At 43.5% G+C, this 27609-nt stretch overlaps 2 protein-coding genes across 3 annotated transcripts in view; both read left to right on the top strand.

Moving 5' to 3' along the window:
- Positions 1–60: 60 nt before the first annotated feature.
- On the top strand, positions 61–7031 carry LOC149453373 (uncharacterized). 2 transcript variants are annotated; one of them, XM_089688427.1, is made up of 7 exons: positions 61–127; positions 1708–1821; positions 2384–2518; positions 3418–3496; positions 3613–4220; positions 4848–4989; positions 6363–7031. In XM_089688427.1, the coding sequence occupies exons 2-7, from the start codon at positions 1717–1719 to the stop codon at positions 6992–6994; spliced, it is 1701 nt and encodes a 566-aa protein (XP_089544553.1). In that variant the 5' UTR covers positions 61–127; positions 1708–1716; the 3' UTR covers positions 6995–7031. The 2 variants fall into 2 exon arrangements, with proteins under 2 accessions (XP_089544553.1, XP_089544552.1); XM_089688426.1 differs by having other exon boundaries at positions 66–119.
- Positions 7032–7169: 138 nt separating this feature from the next.
- LOC149453372 (uncharacterized) overlaps positions 7170–27609 on the top strand; it is a 37713-nt gene continuing 17273 nt past the window's right edge. The window contains exons 1-5 of the mRNA XM_089688410.1: positions 7170–12512; positions 13682–13898; positions 14673–14805; positions 15725–16573; positions 26981–26992. Of these exons, the coding sequence (XP_089544536.1) occupies positions 13752–13898; positions 14673–14805; positions 15725–16573; positions 26981–26992 (1141 nt within the window). The 5' untranslated portion in view covers positions 7170–12512; positions 13682–13751. The remainder of the gene's footprint in view (positions 12513–13681; positions 13899–14672; positions 14806–15724; positions 16574–26980; positions 26993–27609) is intronic.

Raw genomic sequence — 27609 nt, 5'->3', positions numbered from 1 at the left:
GATCTCACTTGGAATGCACAGACAGGAAGTAACATAGAATGAGAAACAAGAAGTTCCGGGTGAGAGGTGAGTCGGGAGGAAGTAGAGAGGAGACATTGCTGGAACTGGCAGCAGAGGAGGTAATAAGGTATTATTTTATATGTACACCCAGTAACCCCCTATCATGTCTGCCTTCTACATATTTTTTCTGATGTTTATTTTGGTTTATAGACTGGATACATCCTAAATATAGAACCATTTATCCAACAATCCATCCAGAACCTCTGATTTATAGACTGGATACATACTAAATATAGAGCCATTTATTCAACCGTCCATCCAGAGCCTCTGGTTTATAGATCGGATACATCCTAAATATAGAACCATTTATCCAACCGTCCATCCAGAGCCTCTGGTTTATAGACCGGATGCATCCTAAATATAGAACCATTTATCCAATCGTCCATCCAGAGCCTCTGGTTTATAGACCGGATACGTCCTAAATATAGAACCATTTATCCAACCGTACACCCAGAGCCTCTGGTTTATAGACCGGATACGTCCTAAACATAGAGCCATTTATCCAACCGTCCATCCAGAGCCTCTGGTTTATAGACCGGATACGTCCTAAATATAGAACCATTTATCCAACTGTCCATCCAGAGCCTCTGGTTTATAGACCGGATACGTCCTAAATATAGAACCATTTATCCAACCGTCCATCCAGGGCCTCTGGTTTATAGACCGGATACATCCTAAATATAGAACCATTTATCCAACCGTCCATCCAGAGCCTCTGGTTTATAGACCGGATACATCCTAAATATAGAACCATTTATCCAACTGTCTATCCAGAGCCTCTGGACATTATAGGTTATATACTTCTGTACACTGTATCCTGTGCATTACACACTCATGACCCTTTCACTATGTACATTACATACTCCTGACCTCGGCACTCATTATGCTGTATTGCACTTCTGAGAAAAGTGTGACCCCCTTCACACTGTGCAATTCACGCTCTTGATCCTTTCCCTCAGAGCATTGTGCACCCCTGATTCCTGCACCCTGTGCGTTATGCACTCCTGAACCCTATAGCTTGTACAATATGTACTCCTGACCCCTACAATCTGTGTGCTAAGTGCATGACCTCTGCACTCTGTGCATTATGCACACATGACCCTTGAATTCTGTGCTCTAAACTCTCCTGCACTCTGTGAATTTGTACTCCTGACGCCTGCTCATTTTAGGGCCATAGATGAGCTTTATCCCTAATCTCTGGATGAGCTGTGAAGATTTTCAATTTATTTCCTTCTAACAATATCTGTGGTCGTTTTTCAAGCACTTGTGATTTTGTTGCTGAATAATTTTGGTATTTATTAACACAAGGCAGGGCCCTATGGGTCCCCGGGCAAAGTAATGCACCCCTACCAGCCTGCCCCAATTTAAACACCTACTCTCAAGAATTAAAATAGTTGATAGAATAAAACATATAGTTACTAGTACTTTCAATAAAATGTATTTTATACAATAAGAAAACACGCTATAAATCAAAGAATAATCAACACAAAGGGCCCATTATAGGGGGGAGGGGACGGCACAGTGCAGGCCCTGGGATGCTGGCACAGTTGTAAACCTCCCTCACTTTTGGGCGGAGGGTTTAAAATGAATCTCTACTTGTCTATGTGTTATAATGACCAGCGAGGACGCTATATGATCTGTCTACAGAGATCTTGTATGGATCACATGATCACATCAATGAGGATGGAGGAGGACCCGAGTCACATGACTGAGAGGATATTGGACCTCACCCTGGAGATCATCTATCTGCTGACCGGAGAGGTGAGGAGGATTCTGGGAGGTCACATGATGACACTCTTACTTCTATTAATAAAACATAGACCTGACCGGAGAGGTGAGGAGGATTCTGGGAGGTCACATGACATCACTCTCATCTCTATTAATAAAACACGGACCTGACCGGAGAGCTGAGGAGGATTCTGGGAGGTCACATGACATCACTCTCATCTCTATTAATAAAACACGGACCTGACCGGAGAGGTGAGGAGGATTCTGGGAGGTCACATGACATCACTCATCTCTATTAATAAAACACGGACCTGACCGGAGAGGCGAGGAGGATTCTGGGAGGTCACATGACATCACTCTCATCTCTATTAATAAAACACGGACCTGACCGGAGAGGTGAGGAGGATTCTGGGAGGTCACATGACATCACTCTCATCTCTATTATTAAAACACGGACCTGACCGGAGAGGTGAGGAGGATTCTGGGAGGTCACATGACATCACTCTCATCTCTATTAATAAAACACAGACCTGACCGGAGAGGTGAGGAGGATTCTGGGAGGTCACATGACATTATAGTTGCTTTTTCAAAACAGAGTTTTCCTCCAGTGAAGTCTGGTGACCATTTAACCATTAGAGTTCCTTTACCTCATTCCCTGAAACCCAAGAAAATCAATGACAAGAAGATTCTAGAAGTCACCCAGAAGATCATTGATCTGCTGACAGGAGAGGTGAGCGGTGCTGGGAATTCTGGGACATTCTCCAGTAAGAGACAAGGGCAGGGCCATCTTAATAGCATCATGGGTCCCTGGGCAAAGTAATGCACTGGGGCGCCTGCCAGCCTGCTCCAATTTATGCACCTACTCTCAAGAATTAAAATAGTTGATAAAATAAAACATATATGTATTAGTACTTTCAATAAAATTGAATATATACAAAAAGAAAACATGCTATAAATCAAAGAATAATCAGCACAAAGGGAACATTATGGGGGGGGAGGGGGCACAGTGCAGGTCCTGGGATGCTGCCCGAGCCATCCTGGGACAGCTTAATAAAAACCATGACTATCCCAGCAAATCCGGGACAGTTGGCAAATATGATGTAGTGCAAGATTATCATGGGGCCTCTATGCACCTGGGGGCCCCTGGGCAGTGCTGAGGTTTGCCCATGCATTAAGACAAGGGATGTGTCTGGATGGTGACTGTATGATTGTGTGTGTCAGGTTCCTATAAGGTGTCAGGATGTTAGAGCTGATTTACACATGTGCGGTGCGGATTAAAGCTCAGGTTTCATAGCTAATTGATACAGTAGTGGTTCAGCGGTTCAGATCAGGTTCAGGACAGGTTTTGGTCAGAATTGTAAACCTGTTCACACATATGCGGTTTAGAAACAGTTCCCATAGAAGTCAATAGCCTGTAATCTGCACCTGAACCAGACTGCACTGCTCAGAAATCAGACAGGACTCTTTTTCAAACCGCAATGAATCCACACCACCGGTGCACCGGACATATGTGAACAGACACCATAGGAAGCAATGTTATTTCACATGTCATGTGGATTGGATGTGGTTCAAACCGCATTCAATTTGCATATAAGTCAACTGGCACTAACTGTCTATTTCTCCATGGAGGAGTGGGAGTATTTAGAAGGACACAAGGACCTCTACAAGGATGTCATGATGGACAATCAGCTGCCCCTCACATCACCGGGTAAGAGGAGACTTTATTGTAAAGGAGAGAGCAGTACGGAGGGTCCACCTAGATCCCCCATCATCTGATAAACACATAGAAACAATGGATTCAGTCAGTGTGTGTGTTTCCTACAGATGGATCCAGTCATGGGAACCCACCAGAGAGATGTCCCCGTCCTCTGTATTCCCGGGATTCCACAAAGGAAGATCACACCATCCCTCACCATCATCAGGTAGATGGATCCAGTAAAGGCAACCCACCAGAGAGATGTCCCCGTCCTCTGTATTCCCGGGATTCCACACTGGAAGATCACAACATCCCCCACCATCATCAGGTAGATGGATCCAGTAATGGGAACCCACCAGAGAGATGTCTCCGTCCTTTGTATTCCTGGGATTCCTCACAGGAAGGTCACATCATCCCTCACCATCATCAGGTAGATGGATCCAGTAATAGGAACTCATCAGAGAGATGTCCCCGTCCTCTGTATTCCTGGGATTCCACACAAGAAGGTCACACCATCCCTCACCATCATCGGGTAGATGGATCCATTAATAGGAACCCACCAGAGAGATGTCCCCGTCCTCTGTATTCCCAGGATTCCACACAAGAAGGTCACACCATCCCCCACCATCATGAGGTAGATGGATCCAGTAATGGGAACCCACCAGAGAGATGTCCCCGTCCTCAGTATTTCCGGGATTCCACACAGGAAGATCTCACAGTCCCTCACCATCATCAGGTAGGTGGACTCGGTGTTTAGAACCTTTACTATCTTCTACATCTGAAGTGCAATCTGTGCTCCCCCAATTCCAGCTCCCCTTGAAGCACCTCACACTTTTGTTTCTTAAAATCAATACACATTCCTTTCTTCTGTGGGTCTAGGGTCCAGTCACATGACATTATGGCTTCTATCCTTCCTCTGTTCTTCCAATGGCGGGGGGGAGCTGAATGACTTGGCCCTCTAGTGTTGGCCGTCACGAAGATGCAGCCTATAGGAAATGGACAGGAGAGCTTATATTTTCAGTAACACCTACCAGTCTTGTTCCTCCCCCGGCCTGTGACTGGACAGTGAAAGGAGAATCAGCAGCTCATCTCTCTGTCACTCTGCTCTCTCCTCCTATCAGCCTGTCCATGGTTACCACTGCGGCAGTGCCTATTGGCTCCTTGTGCTGCTTCCCAATCCCTCCCATTGCGCTCTGCTGTACAAGACTGCAGTAGACTGATATTAGATCACATTCAGGTGCTTTTATTAAAAAAAAAAATACAATAATGTATTAATGAATGCAGACCTGCTATCATTTTTGATCTTTTTAGGTCTGTCTGGAGTTCAGCGTTAATAGATGTTTTCTATTATTTTGGGGTTTAGGGTGAAGAACAGATTAATATAAAAGCTGAGATTAAAGAGGAAGAAGAGGAGATGTATGTGGGGGGTGATCAGCCATCCATGGAGGATGTTGGGATGACGATGAAGAGTGAACAGGATGAGATGTCTCCACGTATCAACACAAGTATGTACAGGCACTATGGAAGAAACAGCTCATAGTCTCATTTTTCTTCCGAGTAGAAGGTTTGTAGCATAAGGAAAAATGTTCGATATTGTCAGATCTTCCCATCATGAGACTGAATTATAAATTGAAGACCATCAAAGTTGAGAAGAGATTCAACTGATAAAGTCCTCTACCCCATTGTAAGATGAAGGGGCCATCATTTCCTGATTAGTGTTGGGATGGTTGGGGTCATTTGCAGCAAAAAACTCGATACCAATGATCTAGATACAAATATTTGGAAAAATGATGGTTTTGAAGTCTTGTCAATCACATTTTCCCTTAAATAGGTTCCAACCTTGTTCAGTATAGAGAGTTTCTTATCTACAGTTGGTCTTGAGGAAGGTGAAAATCCCTATACATCCTGGTTTGACAAATCTTAATTTTTTCCCAGGGTACACAGAAGTCTGTAAATCCTCCCAATCATTTGTTCACTGCTTGCTACTCCAGGGCTTGCATGGTGTGTACAGGAGTAGAGGCAGTATGTGGAGGTCTGCTTTTTATCTCCATTTCTCAATATAACGTCATGTTCCCAACAAATGAGGATGAGATACTGGACACCATATGAAAGGTCCATCTCCATCCCTCAATATAATGTCATGTTCCCAACAAATGAGGAGGAGATACTGGACACCATAAGAAAGGTCCATCTCCATTCCTCAATATAACGTCATGTTCCCAACAAATGAGGAGGAGATACTGGACACCATATGAAAAGTCCATCTCCATTCCTCAATATAATTTCATGCTCCCCACAAATGAGGAGGAGATACTGGACATCATATGAAAGGTCCATGTCCAATCCTCAATAGAACGTCATGTTCCCAACAAATGAGGAGGAGATACTGGACACCATATGAAGGTCATCTCCATTCCTCAATATAACGTCATGTTCCCAACAAATGAGGAGGAGATACTGGACAACATATGAAAGGTCCATCTCCATTCCTCAATATAATTTCATGTTCCCCACAAATGAGGAGGAGATACTGGACACCATATGAAGGGTCCATCTCCATTCCTCAATATAACGTCATGTTCCCAACAAATGAGGAGGAGATACTGGACACCATATGAAAGGTCCATCTCCATTCCTCAATATAACATCATGTTCCCAACAAATGAGGAGGAGATACTGGACACCATATGAAAGGTCCATCTCCATTCATCAATATAACGTCATGTTCCCAACAAATGAGATACTGGACACCATATGGAAGGTCCATCTCCATTACTCCCCATAGCTGTCATCATTGGAAACTATTGACTGCTAGACCAACATATATGACTCTTATGACTGTCCTTTTTATATTAATGTAAAAATTCCTTTCCATCAGATGGCGGTGATGTTAGGAATACTTCGGAGAGACATCTTCTATTATCTGCAGATTGTAAGTCAGAAGATAATGCCATCACACAGGATTCTCCAGGAGTAAATTCAAATAAGCAAAATATTCATCACAGACCTTCCTGTCCGGAGACATCGATGGATCCCTCTGATGAGGGAGAATCTTCTGACCAATCACATACTATGATAAAAACAAATGTCTATTTAAGCTCTCACACTGAAGATAGATCCGTACATCCATCTGATCCCAAGGAATCTTCCTTACTCCATGAAGGAGTTCACAGGGGCGGGAGTCGATTCTCATGTTTGGGATGTGGGGAATCCTTCAAGACAAAATCTGAACTTCAATTACATCTTAGATCTCACACAAGTGTGACTTTTAATTGTTCGGAATGTGAGAAATCTTTTAAAAAGGAAAGCGAACTACTAACCCATCAGACAATTCACAGCTATTCATGTTCAGATTGCGGGAAACGCTTTTCTAAGAAAAGAAACCTTCTTAGACATATGAAAAGTCACTCCAATGAAAGTATTTTTTCATGTTCGGAGTGCGGGAAATGTTTTACGCGTAAGGATAATCTACTTAGACACGAGACTACACATACTAGTCTATTCTGCTGATAAATGTACGATGGAATTAAACAGATGGTTTTGTTCACTTCATGGGACAACTATATGATATAAAGTATATTGAGAGGTATACATTCCCACAAATGTGACATTTCATGTATAGTCTGGTTCCACTGGTCCATTGGAGACCTCAGTGATGAGATCTTCCTGCTGCCGTTCCTGCCTCTCTATCCCTCAAATTGGGGTGTCCTCATTTCTTTTTTTTTTTTCCATTCCTCCTAATTGTCAAGAAGGGGTTTCACGTATATAGATACACCTACACATGCATCCCTTTTCCTCATGATTGGTTGACTATACCGTCTTTTTGACCAGAGATTATTGAGGGTTGAAGGCTCTGATCGAATTTAGCAGCGGCGGTTTACTTCAAAAACACACAGATCCATAGCTCTGCTCAAGACTGGCCTCTCTTATACATGGACAATCCGGTGTTGGCCATTATAGTCCATCCCTACTCTCCATTGAAATGTCAATAAGTTGACTGCAGGCAGCAAGTTCCCCACCCAAGAACCAACCTTCCTTGGCACGATTCCTGTGAAACACATCGAGGAAGGTTGGTCCTATTATTATTGGTTATTGCCTATTAAATAATATGGTGGGAGGAGTTACGTAGAGTGCTGCTGACGCGGCTGATGTCGGTTTGCTTCAACTACACTATAACTGGGTGCTGGGGACAATCGTGGTACTGGCCACTCTAGTCCTTCTCCAATCTCCATTGAAATGTCAATAAGTTGACTGCAGACATCAAGTTCTCCACCCAAGAACCAACCTTCTCGACGAGCTTCGTGTGAAACACATCGAGGAAGGTTGCTGACGCGGCTGATGTCGGTTTGCTTCAACTACACTATAGCTGGGTGCTGGGAACAATCGTGGTGCTGGCCACTATAGTCCGTCTCCAATCTCCATCGAAATGTCAATAAATTGACTGCAGATAACAAGTTCTCCAAGCAAGAACCAACCTTCCTCAACGCGCTTCATGTGATAACTGGGTCGTGGCGCTGGCCACTGTGGCGCTGGCCAATCGTGGTGCTGGCCACTGTAGTCCGTCTCCAATCTCCATTGCAAATGCGAAAAAATATCCACACTCCACTTAGCACTTCTTACTGCATTATTTAAAAGCAAAAATCCAGGAAAACTATTTTGGCCCCTGCAGTGGGGCAGTGCCAGCGCTGTATGGGCCAAATGCATGTATTATTCTAGGGGAGAGGACACCGAAGATATACTCACCTGACATGCCGATCCTCCCCGCACAAGAACGGTCCTTTCAGCTACTGCCCCCCATGGTCCAGCAGTTTTGTAAATGGACTGTCCCTTACGTCAGCACGCTCAAGACGTGCTCCACAGACTGGAACAGTCCACCGCTGGATTGTGGGGGGGCTCAGTTTTCCGCAGGGTTAGGTGAGTAGGAGCTTAGTCCTCACCCCTAGAAAAAACAAGCAGCCGTTCCATGCAGTTGGGGCACAGCCCCACTGCATGGTCATTTTTTTTTTTTTTTACTGGAGTTCCACTTTAACAATCATTGAGTCGACTGCATATAGCAATGTCTCCACCCAAGAACTAACCTTCCTTGATGTGTTTCACTGGAAACGCGTCAAGGAAGGGTGGTTCTTGGGTGGAGACCACTGTATGCAGTCAACTTATTGATTAATAAATAATACAGTAAGAGGAGTGCAGCTGATGTTGGTTTGCTTCAACTACACTATAACTGGGTGCTGGGGATAATTGGGGTGCTGGCCACTATATTTCGTCTCCATTGACAATATGAAGGAACATCAGCCGCACTCTGCTTATCTTCTCTTACTGTTTTTTTTAATAATCAATAAGTTGACTGCATACAGCAATGTCTCCACCCAAGAACCAACCAACCTTGACACATTTCATGTGAATCACATCAAGAAATTTTGGTTCTTGGGTGGCGACATTGCCTACTAGGAGCCAATAGGAGACAACCTATTGACTATTAAATAATATGGTAGGAGGAGCTAAGCAGCACATGGTTGATGTGTGTTTGCTACAACTTTATAACTAATTGGTCAGTTTGATATTATGTCCGAGGACTTACATTGACATACCAGAGTCACAAAGTGGAAATGGCAGTAGTGCATGATGGCACATTTTTCCATTTTCAAGATGGCGGCAAGCATTTCTAATATATCATGCAAGGGACACAATTATTGGTCTTTCTTCTTTTTTTTACTGAAGAGGTTGGCCTATCATTGGTCAGGACAAGAGATGAGTATTTAATAGATAGGGTACATTTTTATATCTTAAGCTCGATGCTTGGTTATATTATCTTAATTATTATATTCTTTACAATCTTTGTTCTGATCCACTTTTATTTTCCAAATAACCATAACTCATACATAATTGGTCATTGAAAGGTGAATCTGTGTTCACAGAGTCATCCATTGGTGTGCTATCAGTGATTTTTTTTTTTTTTGAATGGTTGAACTGGTTGGACTTTTGTCTTTTTTCAGCCAAACTAACTATGTATCTATGTAAGATGGAGAGTTACATAGACTGAAAAAAATACACAGGTCCATCTAGTTCAACCAATAAAAAAAATAAGTAAATAGAAAATCTCCATATACTCAACCTTGTACCCAGAGGTAAGCCAGAGGAAGGCAAAAAAACCCAATAAAGCATTATCCAAATATATCCAGTAGAGCAGGGGTGTCAAACTGGCGGCCCTCCAGCTGTTGCAAAACTACAAGTTCCAACATGCCTTGGCTTTTGGGAGTCATGCTTGTAACTGTCAATCTTGCAATACCTCATGGGACTCGTAGTTTGGCAACAGCTGGAGGGACGCCAGTTTGACACCCGCCCAGTAGAGGAATAAAATCCTTGCTTGATCGCCCAGGAGGCAATTGGTTATTTCCTGAATCAAAAATCTCTGGTGTTTTTACCTATAAATATCTACATTTTGTGCATTTATGAACGTATCCAGCTCTTTTTTTTAAAACAATCTGGACAGAACTTGTTCTTGCGGGAGCCTATTCCACATGTTCACAGCTCATTCTGTGAAGAAGCCTTTCTGTATGCAGAGGTTACATTTCTTTTTTTTCCAGAAGAGTCCTTCTAATTCTGCATGTGTCAGCTGATTCTAAGAATACATGGAGCCACTTAAATACTACATAGAATAGTCATATCCCTGCCATTTTGGTTCTTCTCCTTGTGGCCACAGTGATAGGCTCCATCATTTCACAGTCATTGGAGTTGATTTGATAAAGACAAATACGTTGTTCACTTTGCAAGGAAATTAGTGAATATAGTGAAAATCTACTTTGCAAAGAATATCACATTCTATGAAAATGTAAAAACATTTATTTTTCTTGCGTATGATTAGATGATGGAAGTCAGCAGAGCTTCACCAGCCTCTTTGGCTTTAGTAAACCAACCCCACCATACACCATGTGATAGATCCATCTTCATTCCTCAATATAACCTCATGTTCCCAACAAATGAGGAGAGACACTGTACACCATATGAAAGGTCCATCTCCATTCCTCAATATAACGTCATGTTCCCAACAAATGAGGAGAGGAGATACTGGACACCATATGAAAGGTCCATCTCCATTCCTCAATATAACGTCATGTCCCCAACAAATGAGGAGGAGATACTGGACACCATATGATAGGTCCATCTCCATTCCTCAATATAACATCATGTTCCCAACAAATGAGGAGGAGATACTGGACACCATATGAAAGGGCCATCTCCATTCCTCAATATAACGTCATGTTCCCAACAAATGAGGAGGAGATACTGGACACCATATGAAAGGTCCATCTCCATTCCTCAATATAAAGTTATGCTTCCACAAGCTCATGTGGCAAAAGGTTCATCTCCATTATTCCCCTGTCATTCAATGCCTTCAGCTTACATGACTCTCGTATTACTGACATTTTTACATTTATTTAAAAATTGCTTTCCAGTACACGGGAGCATGTACAAGCAGACAGGCTAAGGATCATGGTTACAGGACCAAAGCACATATGTACACAGAAAAGACACTGACGCACTCAAATGCTAGAGGAAGAGCTGCATACCCTCCCAGTAGCCAGCATCAGGTGGCGACAAATTGAGGACACAGGGTGGCACAAGGGCGGATATAGCGGGCAGCACCAGTTTTTGGTTGTAAGATACAGACGATTGTGACATTTGATCAACAAAAAAGCAGCGAAGCTAGGATACAAGCCAAACGATCATCAATGTCCGGTCAGTGAGGTCCAGGAACATCGGAAAGAGTCAGGATACAAGCCAGGATCAGCTCATAGCCAAGGTCACAACTAGGGTTGCCACCTCATCCCTCTCTTTGTCTTTTTGCATACAGCCAGGCAGACCACATGCTCTCAACATGAGGACAAGGGCCTCTTTCCTACAACCCTGGCCCGATGGTTGTGGGGGTCTACAGGTGGGGTGGTTATTGGAATCTGGAAGACTTCTTAACGATAAGGGGTCCCTGAGATAAGGCTCCCTATACCATTGGGTAAATTGTTAAAATACATGTTTTAATATTTTGGTTGAATCCTAACTCTGGGTAATTTCCTATGCAGTGGAGCTGCAGGACAACTGATCATTTTGTCTAGGGGTGAGGAGAAAATGGCGCTCCTTCGAGGTCCATTGGTGGACTGTACCTGGCCTATGGAGCCTGCCCTGGGTTTGATGATGTCAGGAACAGTTCACAACTTAAGAATACTGGAACACGGGGTGCCGGACAGGTCTTGTGCGAAATATTGGAAGATTAAGTAAGTATATCTCTTTTCTCCTCACTCCTAGACAAAGATGAGCTGTAAACTCGTACAGTGCAGGCACAGCTCCACTACATGAGAAAATGTTTTTTTCAGATGGGCTTTAAAGTTTTCTAAACTGAGCCTAAGGTCGCTGAGGAGTTTTTGAAGCACAAAAAGCCCCTGAGAAGCTCAAGAAAAATGCTTCTCTTTAGATTCTATGGATATTTTCGCACTGGGGTGTTGGGCTTATGTCGCGGTGTAAAAAATCCTGCTTGCAGCCTTTTTGGAACATGAAAACACAAAAAAAATGAACCTCCCTATTAAAATCAATGGAAAACACTGGAAAAAAGCCTAAAAAATGCATATGAGATGTATTGTTGGTGCTCCACAAGCATGGTAAAAATGATCAGTGTGAAAGTAGCCTAATAGGTTGTATTTCAATATTTAGTTTGTTTTAAAATGTATAAATTTTAAAACACTATCAGATAGTTATTTTTCAGTTTATTTAATTTTTTTTTAATCGTCTCGATTTTATTTGAGGTATATTCTGCATGTGAAAACATGGATGTAACATTATGGCGGAATGGACCGCAAAGCAGAAGGTAAACAGTTGAAACGTAACGTAGACCGCTGTATATATATTCAATGCAATCACTTCCTCATACAGGAAGTGATGAATGTACAGACAGGAAGTGATGTCATTTAAACAGGAAGTTCTGGGTGAAAAGTGAGTTCAGAGGAAGTAGGAGACGTTGTTGGAACTGACAGCAGAGGAGGTAAAAGATCTTATTTTCTATTTACACTCAGTAACCCCCTGTCATGTCCGTCCTCTTCCTCCATAGTCACCGTGATGTCCATCTGATTTATAGACCAGATACGTCCTAAATATAGAACCATTTATCCAACCGTCCATCCAGAACCTCTGATTTATAGACCGGATACATTCTAAAAATAGAACCATTTATCCAACCGTCCATCCAGAGCCTCTGGTTTATAGATCGGATACGTCCTAAATATAGAGCCATTTATCCAACCGTCCATCCAGAGCCTCTGGTTTATAGATCGGATACGTCCTAAATATAGAACCATTTATCCAACCGTCCATCCAGAGCCTCTGGTTTATAGACCGGATACGTCCTAAATATGGAGCCATTTATCCAACCGTCCATCCGGAGCCTCTGGTTTATAGACTGGATACGTCCTAAAAATAGAATCATTTATCCAACCGTCCATCCAGAGCCTCTGGTTTATGGACCGGATACGTCCTCAATATAGAACCATTTATCCAACCGTCCATCCAGAGCCTCTGGTTTATAGACCGGATACGTCCTAAATATAGAACCATTTATCCAACCGTCCATCCAGAGCCTCTGGTTTATAGACCGGATACGTCCTAAATATAGAACCATTTATCCAACTGTCCATCCAGAACCTCTGGTTTATAGACCGGATACATCCTAAAAATAGAACCATTTATCCAACCGTCCATCCAGAACCTCTGGTTTATAGACCGGATACATCCTAAAAATAGAACCATTTATCCAACCGTCCATCCAGAGCCTCTGGTTTATAGACCAGATACGTCCTAAATATAGAACCATTTATCCAACCGTCCATCCAGAGCCTCTGGTTTATAGACCGGATACGTCCTAAATATAGAACCATTTATCCAACCGTCCATCCAGAGCCTCTGGTTTATAGACCGGATACGTCCTAAATATAGAACCATTTATCCAACCGTCCATCCAGAGCCTCTGGTTTATGGACCGGATACATCCTAAATGTTTAGACGGTGACTGTATCATTGTGAGTGTCTGGTTCCTATAAGGAAGATCCAACCATCTCATATACACTTAAGTAGAAAATAATAAATTTCTGATACTTACATTTTGAGCTGTTTAGTAGCTATATTGTTACAGCTAATCTCCTTTTATGAAATATTCAGGGTATAAATCAGATAATCTTAACCACGATTTAAAGAAGAGACAAAATCAGAGAAGGATGAGGTTGGCGTGATGGAGGAGTTTTCAAGACACAGAAACACCTTGAAGGACATCACAATGGAGCCATTCAGTTACACAAACCCACCAGAGAGATGTCCCCGTCCTCTGTATTCCCTGGATTCCACACAGGAAGATCACACCATCCCTCACCATCATCAGGTACGTGGACTTGGTGTATAGCACACAGAAGAGATTCTGGGACATTCTTCTTTGTAGTCGTTTATTCTAATGTCGATTTCTACGTCTGAACTGGAGTCTTAGCTGCCCCCGTTGTTTCTGGTCCTCTTTTGGAGCACCCTTCAGTTTTATTCTTTAAAAAATTAGTACCTTTCTTCTGTGGGTCTTGTGTCTGATCACACAACGTTACGCGTCCTCTTCTTCTATGTATTTCTCCAATGGCGGATGCATGCTGAACGGAATGGTGCTCTTTCCTCCTGTTAGTCCAGGCCAGCTTGATAATGCATCCCCACAGGCTGGGGTGGGGGTGGGGGGGTTGTGATTAGAGTTGTCGGTCCCTAGGTCCACTAGCAATGGGAATGAGAATTCCTCAGAAATGAGCAGGATATTTCTCTGCTGCAGGTCATTAACACTTACCAGTCTTGTTCCTCCTGGGACCGGACAGTAAAAGGGGAGCAAGCAGATTGATGAGCTCATCTCTATTTCACTCTGCTATTTCCTTCTATCAGCATGTCCTTTGTTAGCACAGCATCATGGCTGATTGGATCCTGGTGCTGCTTCTCCCTTCCCCAGTCTGAGCTATGCTGTACAGGGACAAGAGGCTGTTACCAGGTCACATTCAGGTACTTACACCACTTGTATTAAAAACATATTTAATGATGTATTAATGAATGCAGCACTGCATCCATTTGCCTCTTTTGTATTTGCCTGGAGTTCAGCTTTAATATAAGGTTTCTATTTTTTGGGGGGGTTTAGGGTGAAGAACAAATTAATTTAAAAGCTGAAATTAAGCAAGAAGAAATAGAGACGTATGTGGGTGGTGATCAGCCGTCCAGAGAGGAGGTTGGCAAGGATGAACAGGATGGAAATTCTCTACATATTGACCCACGTAAGTACAAACACTGTGGAAGAAATAGTTCATGATTTAATTTTACGTCTGAGTATAAGGTTTTTAGCTTAGGCAAAGCTGTTACACAATTAATAGATCTTCACATCACCAGAGACTGTTGTATCCTCTGCGGTCTCTTCATTTTTAATGAGATTTTAATAGAAAGTGGCCTGCTGCAGGACAGTGTTGCCTCAACAAGAACTGGAAACGGGTTCTAAAAATGAGGAGGAGATACTGTACACCAGATGAAAGGTCCATCTCCATTCCTCAATATAACGTCATGTTCCCTACAAATGAGGAGGAGATACTGGACACCATATGGAAGGTCCATCTCCATTCCTCAATATAACGTCATGTTCCCAACAAATGAGGAGGAGATACTGGACACCATATGAAAGGTCCATCTCCATTCCTCAATATAACGTCATGTTCCCAACAAATGAGGAGGAGATACTGGACACCATATGAAAGGTCCATCTCCATTCCTCAATATAACTTCATGTTCCCAACAAATGAGGAGGAGATACTGGACACCATATGGAAGGTCCATCTCCATTCCTCAATATAATGTCATGTTCCCAACATATGAGGAGGAGATACTGTACACCATATGAAAGGTCCACCTCCATTCCTCAATATAACGTCATGTCCCCAACAAATGAGGAGGAGATACTGGACACCATATGAAAGGTCCATCTCCATTCCTCAATATAACGTCATGTTCCCAACAAATGAGGAGATACTGGACACCATATGAAAGGTCCATCTCCATTCCTCAATATATCATTGTGTAAATAATGTTGCCAGTATGGTTTGGGTGTTGTGTATCTCGGATCTGGTTTGTATTCGTAATTTACTGTTATGGTTGCACCAAATTCATTGGCCAAAAATAACATATATTTAATTTTCTCTCCAACAGATGGGCAGCATTTTTGGAGTATAAATACATTGGAGGGACATCTCATTTTATCCCCGCATTGCAATGCAGCACATGGTGACATTTCACAATATTTTCCAAAAGTAAATTCTTTCTGGTTGGTAAGATCAGTTCCTTCTAATCCTGAGGAATCTTCCGACAAACCACACGCTATGACCTCAGATGTACATCTACCTTCTCCCAGTACAGACAAATCAACAGATCCATCTGATCCCCAGAACTCTTCTTTAAGCCAGAAGGGTGTTCACAAAGGAGAGGGCTTATTGTCCTGTTTGATGTGTGGAAAATCTTTCGCTGAGAACCGAAACCTCATTCAACACCTGAGAACTCACACCGGCGAGCGTCCATTTTCCTGTTCAGAGTGTGGGAAATGTTTCACTCAGAAAGGAGCGCTGATGGTACATCAGAGGATCCACACCGGCGAGCGCCCTTTTTCGTGTTCTGAGTGTGGAAAATGCTTCATTCGAAAAGGAGAGCTTGTTAAGCACCAGCGAATTCACACGGGTGAACGTCCTTATCCATGTTCAGAGTGCGGGAAATGTTTTGCTCAGAAAGGAGCGCTTATTGAACACCAGAGAATTCACACAGGGGAGCGACCTTATTCGTGTTCAGAGTGTGGGAAACGTTTCACTCAGAGAGGAGATCTTATTGTCCACCAAAGAATTCACACGGGTGAACGTCCTTTTCCATGCCTGGAGTGTGGCAAATGTTTCATCAAAAGAGAGAAACTTATTATACACCAGAGAAGTCACACGGGCGAGCAGCCTTTTTCTTGTTCGGAGTGCGGGAAATGTTTTACACAGAAAATCACCCTTCTTACACACCAGAGAAGTCACATATGAGCTTCTTTGTTTATGTCTAGAATGTGAGAAATGTTTCAATGACAAAATAAATTTTCTTGGTTACAAGTGGATTCAAACAAGTGAGCATGGTTATTCATATTGTGTGTGTGGGAAATCCTTCACTTAAACACCAGAGAAGACACATCATGGAACGTCTTTGCTATGTTCAAACTACAGATAAAAGAAGGATTCTTTTGAAAACTGTAGGATGGTTTTCAACTGGTGGAACTGTTTAGTACATATCAATTTTGCCAGTATACTCCCCCCTCCCAGTTGTCATATTTAATTTATAGGGATGGGTATTGAGGAGCAACTTCTAAGCACTCAGGGCTCTATATGAAAAGTTTATTCGTTCAGAGCATCAAGTAAAGCCAACCCGTTTCGGGGTAAATGCCTCCCCCTTCCTCAGGGATGTCGAATCTGATCTCATTACAAACTGCCATTTATAGGTGGAGTTTGATGGGGCTGAGGCTTCTCTTGGCTTCCTCTGTTTCTTGTAGACTCCATCGGTGGGATGTGCCAACTGCAGTCTGCCCCCGCTTTCTGGTATCCCTATTCCTTCCTATATCTGCATAGTAGAAAATAAAAATACGCCACCCATAGTGAAAGCCCTCTCATAATAGGCTATGTAGGTAGGTAGACCCAGGAACACAAAGATCTAGGCATGCCAGGAAACCATGAGAACCCCATAAGCCTAAGGCTCCATTCACATGGAGATTGATGGGGCTGAAGCTTCTCTTGGCTTCCTCTGTTTCTTGTAGACTCCATCGGTGGGATGTGCCAACTACAGTCTGTCCCCGCTTTGCGGTATCCCTATTCCTTCCTATATCTGCATAGTAGAAAATAAAAATACACCACCCATAGTGGAAGCCCTCTCATAGTAGGCTATGTAGGTAGGTAGACCCAGGAACATAAAGATCTAAGCATGCCAGGAAACCATGATCACCCCATACGCCTAAGGCTCTATTCACATCGGAGCGTTGTTGTGTGTTTTTGGGCGCGTTTGCAAATGTTTGTGCACGATTTGTTAAGGTGTTTTCAGGCTTTTTGAGTTCTAGCATTGTAGTATTCACCAACAGAGAAAAAATTGATCAGAGACCAATTGTTGCCATGTTTTTTCATGCCAGATAAAGGCTCTTGGTTGCGTGATGAAAACGCATTTCCATGTATTTCTATGGGAATAAAAATGCGACATAAACGGATCAATCTGCCTGAGTGGAGCTACAAAAGTAGCTCCAAAACATTTTTGAGCTTCAGGCATTCTACTTCAGGCGACTTGGAGTGGAGATGTGAACCATCTCCATAGAGTAGCCCTCTCATAGTAGGCTATGTAGGTAGGTAGACCTAGGAACACAAAGATCTAGGCATGCCAGGAAACCATGATCACCCCATAAGCCCAAGGCTCCATTCACATCTGAGCATAGCGTTTTTGCGCATTTTGTCGTGTGGTTTTGTGCACGTTAGCAAACATTTCTGCGCAATTTGTTCAGGCGTTTTCAGGCTTTTTGAGTTCTGGCATTTTAGTATTTGCCAACAGAGAAACATTTGATCAGAGACCTCCAATTGTTGCCATGTTGTGTCATGCCACATAAAGGCTCTTGGTTGCGCGACAAAAGCACATGAAAACGCGTTTCCATCTACTTCTATGGGAATAAAAACGCATCAATCTGCCTGGCTACAAGAGTAGCTCTAAAATGTTTTTGAGCTTCAGGCGTTCTGCTTCAGGCAACTTGTAATGGAGATGTGGACCATCTCCATAGAGTAGCCCTCTCATAGTAGGCTATGTAGGTAGGTAGACCTAGGAACACAAAGATCTAAGCATGCCCAGGAATAATGATAATCCCGTAAGCCTAAAGCTCCATTCACATCGGAGTGTAGTGTTTTTGTGCATTTTTTTGCGTGTTTTTGTGCGCATTTGCAAACCATCTACATGGAGTAGTATTGTTTTTTTTTCCTCTCTGAGCGTTTTGGAGCTTCGATCTTCGCATTACAAGACGCTCAAGTGTGGATGGGTCTTCAGATTCTCATTGGGTGACAGACAGCCCCATGCAGTGTACAAAGCTCATTACAGAACATTAGGGATACAGTATAATGTATTTCGGCCTCCTGGCTGGTTTGTGGCATATCTCTGTCTGTTCCTACTTAGGACAGAGCTTCCCCAGTCTCAGCCTCTCTTGGACCTTGGTCTGTGTAGGCCAGATACAAGGCCTAAATGTGTCAGGCTAATGGCTGCTCTCGCAGCACATAGGAGCAAACCCCGACTAAAGAAAACTCCCTTTTGGGTTAAACCCATCTGCCGAAACATTTTTACACAAGGATCGACCACCCACCATCACATATATACCCCCCTCTGTTGAAAAGGTGAACTAACACCCTCCCCACCCTTTCGGTCCCTGCTCTACTTACCTCCATGGATGGAGAACAGTGTCCACCCAGCCAGTGTATTGGTCCTGGGATTTAAAATCTCCATTCTTCTCACCAGTCTTTCTGCAGCACTTTTGGGATGGATCCAGGCAATTCTGATTGGCCATCACTGGCACAGAGAATCACTCTGATCAATCCTGTATTTTCTTTTTAGGTCTGGTGCTCCTTACATTTCTTGACTAACAGGGTGCCCACCCCCAATGGGTTCCCCAAAACAAACAGGCAGCTCCTATGCCTTCATGTTTTGAGAGCTAGGGGAAAAGGCTGACAAAAAAAGGTATACAAGCTGTCTGTTTGTTTTGGGGAACCCGTTGGAGGTGGGCACCCAGTTGGTCAGGAAATGGAAGGAGCACCAGACCAAAGAATTAAATCTGTGATCAGAGTGATTCTCTGCCCAAGGCTGACCAATCAGAATTGGTCTGATCCATCCTAGATTTTATTCCTCGGTTTAGTGCTCCTTCTATTTCCTAGCCAATAGGGTGCCCACCTCCAATGGGTTCCCCAAAGCAAACTGGCAGCTCTTATACCTTCTTCGTGTTTTGAGTGCTGACAGAACACTAAAAAGGTATAAAAGTTGCATGTTTGCTTTGGAGAACCCATTGGAGGTGGGCACCCTGTTGGTCAGGAAATGAAATGAGCACCAGACCAAAGAATTAAATCTGGGATGGATCAGAGTGATTCTGATTGGTCAGCACGGCACAGAAAATTGATGATCCACCCAAGATATTATGTTTATTGGCCTTCCGTTTCCTAACAGAGCGTCCAACCCCAATGTATTCCCCGAAGCATACAGGTAGCTCTTGTAGCTTTTAGTGTTGTGTCAGCACCTAGCTCTCATAGAAACGAGAAAGAAAACCCTGAGCTTCAGTCAGCTGTCAGTGCCCACCTAGCCAGTGTAGTGGTCCAAGCACCTGTTCATCTCCCTCTTCTTTCTGCAGAACTACTGGGATGAATTAGAACGATTCTGATTGGTCAGCACCGGCACAGAAAATCACTGACTCATAAAGATTATATTCTTTTGGTCCTGGTGCTCCTTCCATTTCCTGACCAACAGGGTGCCCACCCCCATTGGGTTCCCCAAAGGAAACAGGCAGCTCCTATACCTTCTTCGTGTTTTGAGAGCTAGGGGAAAAGGCTGAGTGCTTACAGAACACTAAAAAGGTATAAAAATTGCCTGTTTGCTTTGGGGAACCCATTAAGGGTGGGCACCCTGTTGGTCAGGAAATGGAAGGAGGACCAGACCAAAGAATAAAATCTTGGATGGATTAGAGTGATTCTCTGCGCCATGCTGACCAATCCGAATTGGTCTGATCCATCCTAGATTTTATTCCTCGGTCTGCTGCTCCTTCCATTTCCTGACTCACAGTGTGCCCACCTCCAATGGCTTCCCCAAAGCAAACAGGCAGCTCCTATACCTTCTTTGTGTTTTGAGAGCTAGGTGAAAAGGCTGAGTGCTGACAGAACGCTATAAAGGTATAAAACCTGCCTGTTTGCTTTGGGGAACCCATTGGAGGTGGTCACCCAGTTGGTCAGGAAATGGAAGGAGCACCAGACCAAAGAATAAAATCTTGGGATGGATCAGAGTGATTCTTTGCACCATGTTGACCAATCAGAATTGGTCTGATCCATCCTAGATTTTATTCCTCGGTCTGGTGCTTCTATTTCCTAGCCAATAGGCTGCCCACCTCCAATGGGTTCCCCAAAGCAAACAGGCAGCTGTTGTACCTTTTTAGTGTCCTGTCAGCACTCAGCCTTTTCACCTAGCTGTCATAGGAAAAAGAAAGAAAGCCCCAAGCCTCAGTCAGCTCACGTATACTATGGCCTGTGCACAACTGAAGCCAATAATGAGGTCTGACTTCTAGGTATGATGTGGACCAAGTAACGGAGTCCTATTCCCACCCAAAACTCTTCAAAGCCTCCCGAGTACTCAGGACAGACCTTTTTTTTTTACCCCTCAGTCAAAAACCTTGGAGCCCCTCACCATGTGTGAGAAACCTACAGTAGGTAACATATACTCAAAATTTTCACACGACTAAGGTACCAATCCTTCAACTTGAATTAAAGTTCTGTAAATTGAGCCTAACATGTTGTATTTCAATTTTTAGGTTTTCTGGGGAGTTTTTTCGCTCATTAATTAATTTCTCATTAATAAATATTAAAACTATATTGAATTATTGTTTTCTCATTTCTTTTTTTAATGTTAGGATTTGATTTGAGGTATAATCTACACATGTAATTATAGACATAATACAATAGAGGAATGACAAATAAAACAAACATGGTTTCAGTCCTGAGTGATACTTTGTTATGAAATGATTTTTAAATAATTTATGTTGCATTTCAGTGGGTTGCATTTGATCATTATATTTAATTGAAGAATGGACTATGAAGCAGCGGACTCAAAGTTGAAACATAACATAGATTGCGGTGTTTATATTCAACACAAAGTGTTGAATAAAACGAAGTTCTAAATGAGAGGTGAGTGGAGAGGAAGTAGAGAGGAGATATTGCTGGAACTGGCAGCAGAGGAGGTAATAAGGTCTTATTTTCTATTTACACCCAGTAACCCCCCCCCCCCCCTCCGTCATGTCTGTCTTCTTCCTCCATCGTCATGCCCGCCCTCTTCATCATCATGTCCGTCATCATCCTCCATCGTCATGTTTGTCCTCTTCCTCCATCGTCATGTGCGTCCTCTTCATCATCATGTCCGTCCTCTTCCTCCATCATCATCTCCATCCTCTTCCTCCATCATCATGTCCATCCTCTTCCTGCATCGTCATGTCTGTCCTCTTTCTCCATAGTCAGGGTGATGTCCATCCTCAGTGTGGATGGTGGAGGAGAGCTGTCAGAGAATGTAGTGTGGATGGTAGGAGGAGAGCTGTCAGAGAATGTAGTGTGGTTGGTGGGAGGAGAGCTGTCAGAGAATGCAGTGTGGATGGTGGGAGGAGAGTTGTCAGAGAATGTAGTGTGGATGGTGGAGGAGAACTGTCAGAGAATGTAGTGTGGATGGTGGAGGAGAGCTGTCAGAGAATGTAGTGTGGATGGTGGGGGAGGAGAGCTGTCAGAGAATGTAGTGTGGATGGTGGAGGAGAACTGTCAGAGAATGTAGTGTGGATGGTGGAGGAGAGCTGTCAGAGAATGTAGTGTGGATGGTGGGGGAGGAGAGCTGTCAGAGAATGTAGTGTGGATGGTAGGAGGAGAGCTGTCAAAGAATGTAGTGTGGATGGTGGGGAGAGGAGAGCTGTCAGGGAATGTAGTGTGGATGGTGGGGGGAGAGCTGTCAGAGAATGTAGTGTGGATGGTGGGGGGAGAAGAGCTGTCAGAGAATGTAGTGTGGATGGTGGGGGGAGGAGGGCTGTCGGAGAATGTAGTGTGGATGGTGGAGGAGAGCTGTTAGAGAATGTAGTGTGGATGGTGGAGGAGAGCTGTCAGAGAATGTAGTGTGGATGGTGGAGGAGAGCTGTAAGAGAATGTAGTGTGGATGGTGGAGGAGAGCTGTCAGAGAATGTAGTGTGGATGGTGGAGGAGAGCTGTCAGAGAATGTAGTGTGGATGGTGGAGGAGAGCTGTCAGAGAATGTAGTGTGGATGGTGGAGGAGAGCTGTAAGAGAATGTAGTGTGGATGGTGAGGGAGAAGAGCTGTCAGAGAATATAGTGTGGATGGTGGGGGGAGAGCTGTCAGAAAATGTAGTGTGGATGGTGGAGGAGAGCTGTCAGAGAATGTAGTGTGGATGGTGGGGGAGAGCTGTCAGAGAATGTAGTGTGGATGGGGGAGAAGAGCTGTCAGAGAATGTAGTGTGGATGGGGGAGGAGAGCTGTCAGAGAATGTAGTGTGGATGGTGGAGGAGAGCTGTAAGAGAATGTAGTGTGGATGGTGCGGGAGAAGAGCTGTCAGAGAATATAGTGTGGATGGTGGGGGGAGAGCTGTCAGAGAATGTAGTGTGGATGGTGGGAGGAGAGCTGTCAGAAAATGTAGTGTGGATGGTGGAGGAGAGCTGTCAGGGAATGTAGTGTGGATGGTGGGGGGAGAGCTGTCAGAGAATGTAGTGTGGATGGGGGAGAAGAGCTGTCAGAGAATGTAGTGTGGATGGTGGAGGAGAGCTATCAGAAAATGTAGTTTGGATGGTGGAGGAGAGCTATCAGAAAATGTAGTGTGGATGGTGGAGGAGAGCTGTCAGAGAATGTAGTGTGGATGGGGGAGGAGAGCTGTCAGAGAATGTAGTGTGGATGGTGGGGGGAGAGCTGTCAGAGAATATAGTGTGGATGGTGGGAAGAGAGCTGTCAGAGAATGTAGTGTGGATGGTGGGAGGAGAGCTGTCAGAAAATGTAGTGTGGATGGTGGAGGAGAGCTGTCAGAGAATGTAGTGTGGATGGTGGGGGGAGAGCTGTCAGAGAATGTATTGTGGATGGGGGAGGAGAGCTGTCAGAGAATGTAGTGTGGATGGTGGAGGAGAGCTATCAGAAAATGTAGTGTGGATGGTGGAGGAGAGCTGTCAGAGAATGTAGTGTGGATGGGGGAGGAGAGCTGTCAGAGAATGTAGTGTGGATGGTGGGGGGAGAGCTGTCAGAGAATGTAGTGTGGATGGTGGAGGGAGGAGAGCTGTCAGAGAATGTAGTGATCCTGTACTTATATAAATACTGCAAATTGGTGGGGTTACATACATTTTAAGTACTTTATGTAAAAATTAAACCTGAAAAATAAAAGATTGCACAGAATGTACAGCCATGTGTATTTTGATTTACTTCCATCACAATGACATCGGTAAATGTAGAAAATTGCAGAGAAAAGATGGCGGATTTGCGTAAATCCCTGGGCAGTAGATAAGTGGCCCCGCCATCACACATCCCTGGTCGGTGCTGTTCTCTAAAGTGATGAGCATGCTTCTCAAGTCTTTAAAAAGTGCCAAGCATAAATATTGAGAGCACTCACAGCCGGCACGTCGGAAAGCCTTGCTGCACAAGTCCGTCCTTTCCTTGACCAAAGCTCAGAAGATGCTGGTGAGGTTCGTCTTCCTGGTAGCATGGCAGACCATAGCTAAGGCCTGGCACTTGTTTTTTAATTTTGTTGAGGTTATGGGGCATGAGAAGCTCATGTCCATCCTCATGAATACACACACCAAGTTTCTGAAGGTTTGGGACCATTGGATACATTTCAGTGGTCACTTGGGTCTGGACCGTTTCCTGATTGGACCTGCTCTGGGAAAGCACAATAGCTTGAACCTCGTAGGATACTCCTTGTCCTTCTTCTGTTCCTCAGGCAAGCTCCCTTTTCTTCCTCCCCTCTTGGTCCTTTTCTCCCCCCTTTCCCTTCGCTCCTCAGGCTGCCTTAATTGCGGGTGGAGGTGTGTTTTTTTCCTCACCCAACTTTTTCTCTTCCCCCCGGGTGTACCACTGCATAGGCATTACTTTTTCCTACTGATCTGCGTCATGTTCCCCCGCAATATATGACCTTGCCCTGGAATGGAGAAGACCGAGTTTAGTCCTTGTGACCAATTGGGCTTCTTCTCATGTCTTTGTGTTAAAGGATGTAACTTTGTTATCTCTGCCTCTTGTTTTTCATTGTACCCCTTTTGTGTATTACTTTTATATCTCTTGTTATTTAAATTGCTTAACTCAATAAAACTCTTTGGAAAACCAAGCCAACCACCCGGTCATTGCCTCCCGAAACGCGGGTGCAGCTCTAGGCCTTTAGGCTGCATTCACACTTGAGCGTTTTGTAGCTTAAAGCTCGAAGCTCCAAAAAAGCTCAAACTTAACAATTAAATTAATATATATATATATATATATATCTCAAATTATAAAATATATGTTGGTTTAAATTTTTTTTTTTTTTTTTTTATTGTCTTGACTTTAAATGAGTAATGGTTGATAGGATGGGAGTGGAGCTGACCCCATCTAGAAAGACGTACAGTCCATACACACACAGCACAAGGCCACGTTCACACTATGACACATTTCTTGGGGCTGCGGTTCCTCTAAAGCTCCAAATGGTGGTGATATCACTTCTATCCAGACAGGAAGTCTCTATGGAAGAAGGAAGTGATGTCAGGTTATAAATAGGCAGTTCCCCATGGTGGTGAGTTGGGAGGAAGTAGAGAGAAGGCATTGCTGGAACTGGCAGCAGAGGAGGTAGTAAGGTCCTAGTTTAAATTTACACCCAGTAACCTCCCCATCATGTCCGTCCTCTTCCTCCATAGTCATTTTTGTCTTCTTCCTCCATAGTCATGTTCGACCTCTTACTCCATCGTCATGTCTGTCCTCTTTCTCCATCGTCATGTTCGACCTCTTCCTCCACCGTCACATCCGTCCTCTTCTTCCATAGTCACTGTGACATCTCTTACCTCCAACAGAGGTCACGTGCTATATATACCCCAAGATCACTCCCTAATAGCTATTTTTCATATAAAAAGAAGTTAAAATATAGTCAAAAGTATAATAAATACATTAAAAAAGAACCCTCTCGAAGACATGTGTAGGGTGCATAAATATACGTAAACGGCTTTAAAATGACTTATAGTAGACATCCACACACCAAAAGAAGGTTTTTTTTTATAGTTGCATACTTATAATTTTAGGTATAGTAATTTTTTTAAAGTGTTTGTTTTGAGGTTGAATATATTTGGTGTTTATTAACTCAACAGAGTCACAGTTCCAAACCTCCCTCACGCTTTCCAAGTCCAATATAAAAGCCTTTGGGTAGAGGGTGGAATCTCCGCTTGTCTTTGAGTTATAATGACCAGCGAGGGTGCTATATGATCTGTCTACAGAGATCAGAGTCTTGTATGGATCACATCAATAAAGATGGAGGAGGACCCCAGTCACATGACTGAGAGGATATTGGACCTCACCCTGGAGATCATCTACCTGCTGACCGGAGAGGTGAGGAGGATTCTGGGAGGTCACATGACATCACTTATTTCTATTAATAAAACACAGACCTGACCGGAGAGGTGAGGAGGATTCTGGGAGGTCACATGACATCACTCTCATCTCTATTAATAAAACACAGACCTGACCGGAGAGGTGAGGAGGATTCTGGGAAGGTCTCATGACATCACTCCTATCTCTATTAATAAAACACAGACCTGACCGGAGAGGTGAGGAGGATTCTGGGAGGTCACATGACATCACTCTCATCTCTATTAATAAAACACAGACCTGACCGGAGAGGTGAGGAGGATTCTGGGAAGGTCTCATGCCGTTATTGTTTCTCTTTTGAAAACAGAGTTTTCCTCCAGTGAGGTCTGGTGACCATTTAACCATCACAGTGCCTTCACCTCATTCCCTGAAACCCAAGAGAAACAATGACAAGAAGATTCTAGAAGTCACCCAGAAGATCGTTGACCTGCTGACAGGAGAGGTGAGCGGTGCCGGGAATTCTGGGACATTCTCCAGTAACAGACAAGAGATGTGTCTGGATGGTGACTGTATCATTGTGTGTGTCAGGTTCCTATAAGGTGTCAGGATGTCACTGTCTATTTCTCCATGGAGGAGTGGGAGTATTTAGAAGGACACAAGGACCTCTACAAGGACGTCATGATGGACAATCAGCCGCCCCTCACATCACCGGGTAAGAGGAGACTTTATTGGAAAGGAGAGAGCAGTACGGAGGGTCCACCTAGATCCCCCATCATCTGATAAACACATAGAAACAATGGATTCAGTCAGTGTGTGTGTTTCCTACAGATGGATCCAGTCATGGGAACCCACCAGAGAGATGTCCCCGTCCTCTGTATTCCCGGGATTCCATACAAGAAGGTCACACCATCCCTCACCATCATCAGGTAGGTGGGACTGAATATTTTAAAGTCTGTATGAGATGGTATTCTTTTACTTTGTCTCTTGTTTTAACAGTTACATCAACAAAAGATGTTATTTTCTATCATTTTGGGGTTTAGGGCGAAGATCTAATTCATATGAAAGTTGAAGTTAAAGAGGAAAAACAGGAGACTTATGTGAGGAGAGATGAGCAGTCTATGAAGGAGGTTGAGATGACCGTGAAATGTGAACAGGATGAATCTTCTCTAGATATCAGCACAGGTTAGTAACAGACAATATGAAAGAATCATTTGGTTCATGGTTCAGCTTTACTTCTTCTAAAAGTATGGTGTTTAATTAAACATTATGGAGAATCAACAGATTTTATCAGATACAATGAGGCTGCATTATAAATGGTAGATCAGCAATGTTGGGAAGCCAATTTATATTGAAAAGTCATCTCCCTTATTGTAAGACAAAGGGATGGTCATTTTCCTGATTAGTGTTAGAATTGTTGGGGCTCCCAATAAATGAGGAGGAGATACTGGACACCATATGAAAGGTCCATCTCCATTCCTCAATATAACGTCATGTTCCCAACAAATGAGGAGGAGATACTGGACACCATATGAAAGGTCCATCTCCATTCCTCAATATAACGTCATGTTCCCAACAAATGAGGAGGAGATACTGGACACCATATGAAAGGTCCATCTCCATTCCGCAATATAACGTCATGTTCCCAACAAATGAGGAGGAGATACTGGACACCATATGAAAGGTCCATCTCCATTCCTCAATATAACGTCATGTTCCCAACAAATGAGGAGGAGATACTGGACAC

Source organism: Staurois parvus, unplaced genomic scaffold (assembly GCF_062004578.1).
Source record: "Staurois parvus isolate SC_StPar_1 unplaced genomic scaffold, SC_StPar_1.0 ptg000449l, whole genome shotgun sequence".
Taxonomy (NCBI): Eukaryota; Metazoa; Chordata; class Amphibia; order Anura; family Ranidae; genus Staurois; species Staurois parvus.
The sequence above is the reverse complement of the archived record's forward strand: the minus strand, read 5'-3'. Positions and strand labels throughout refer to the sequence as shown.

Coding starts and splice junctions, on each gene's coding strand:
- LOC149453373 (XM_089688427.1), top strand. CDS start 1,717: ATGGATCACATGATCACATCAATGAGGATGGAGGAGGACCCGAGTCAC. Junction 2,519..3,417: donor TTGATCTGCTGACAGGAGAG/GTGAGCGGTGCT, acceptor TTCTCCATGGAG/GAGTGGGAGTATTTAGAAGG. Junction 4,221..4,847: donor CAGTCCCTCACCATCATCAG/GTAGGTGGACTC, acceptor TTTGGGGTTTAG/GGTGAAGAACAGATTAATAT.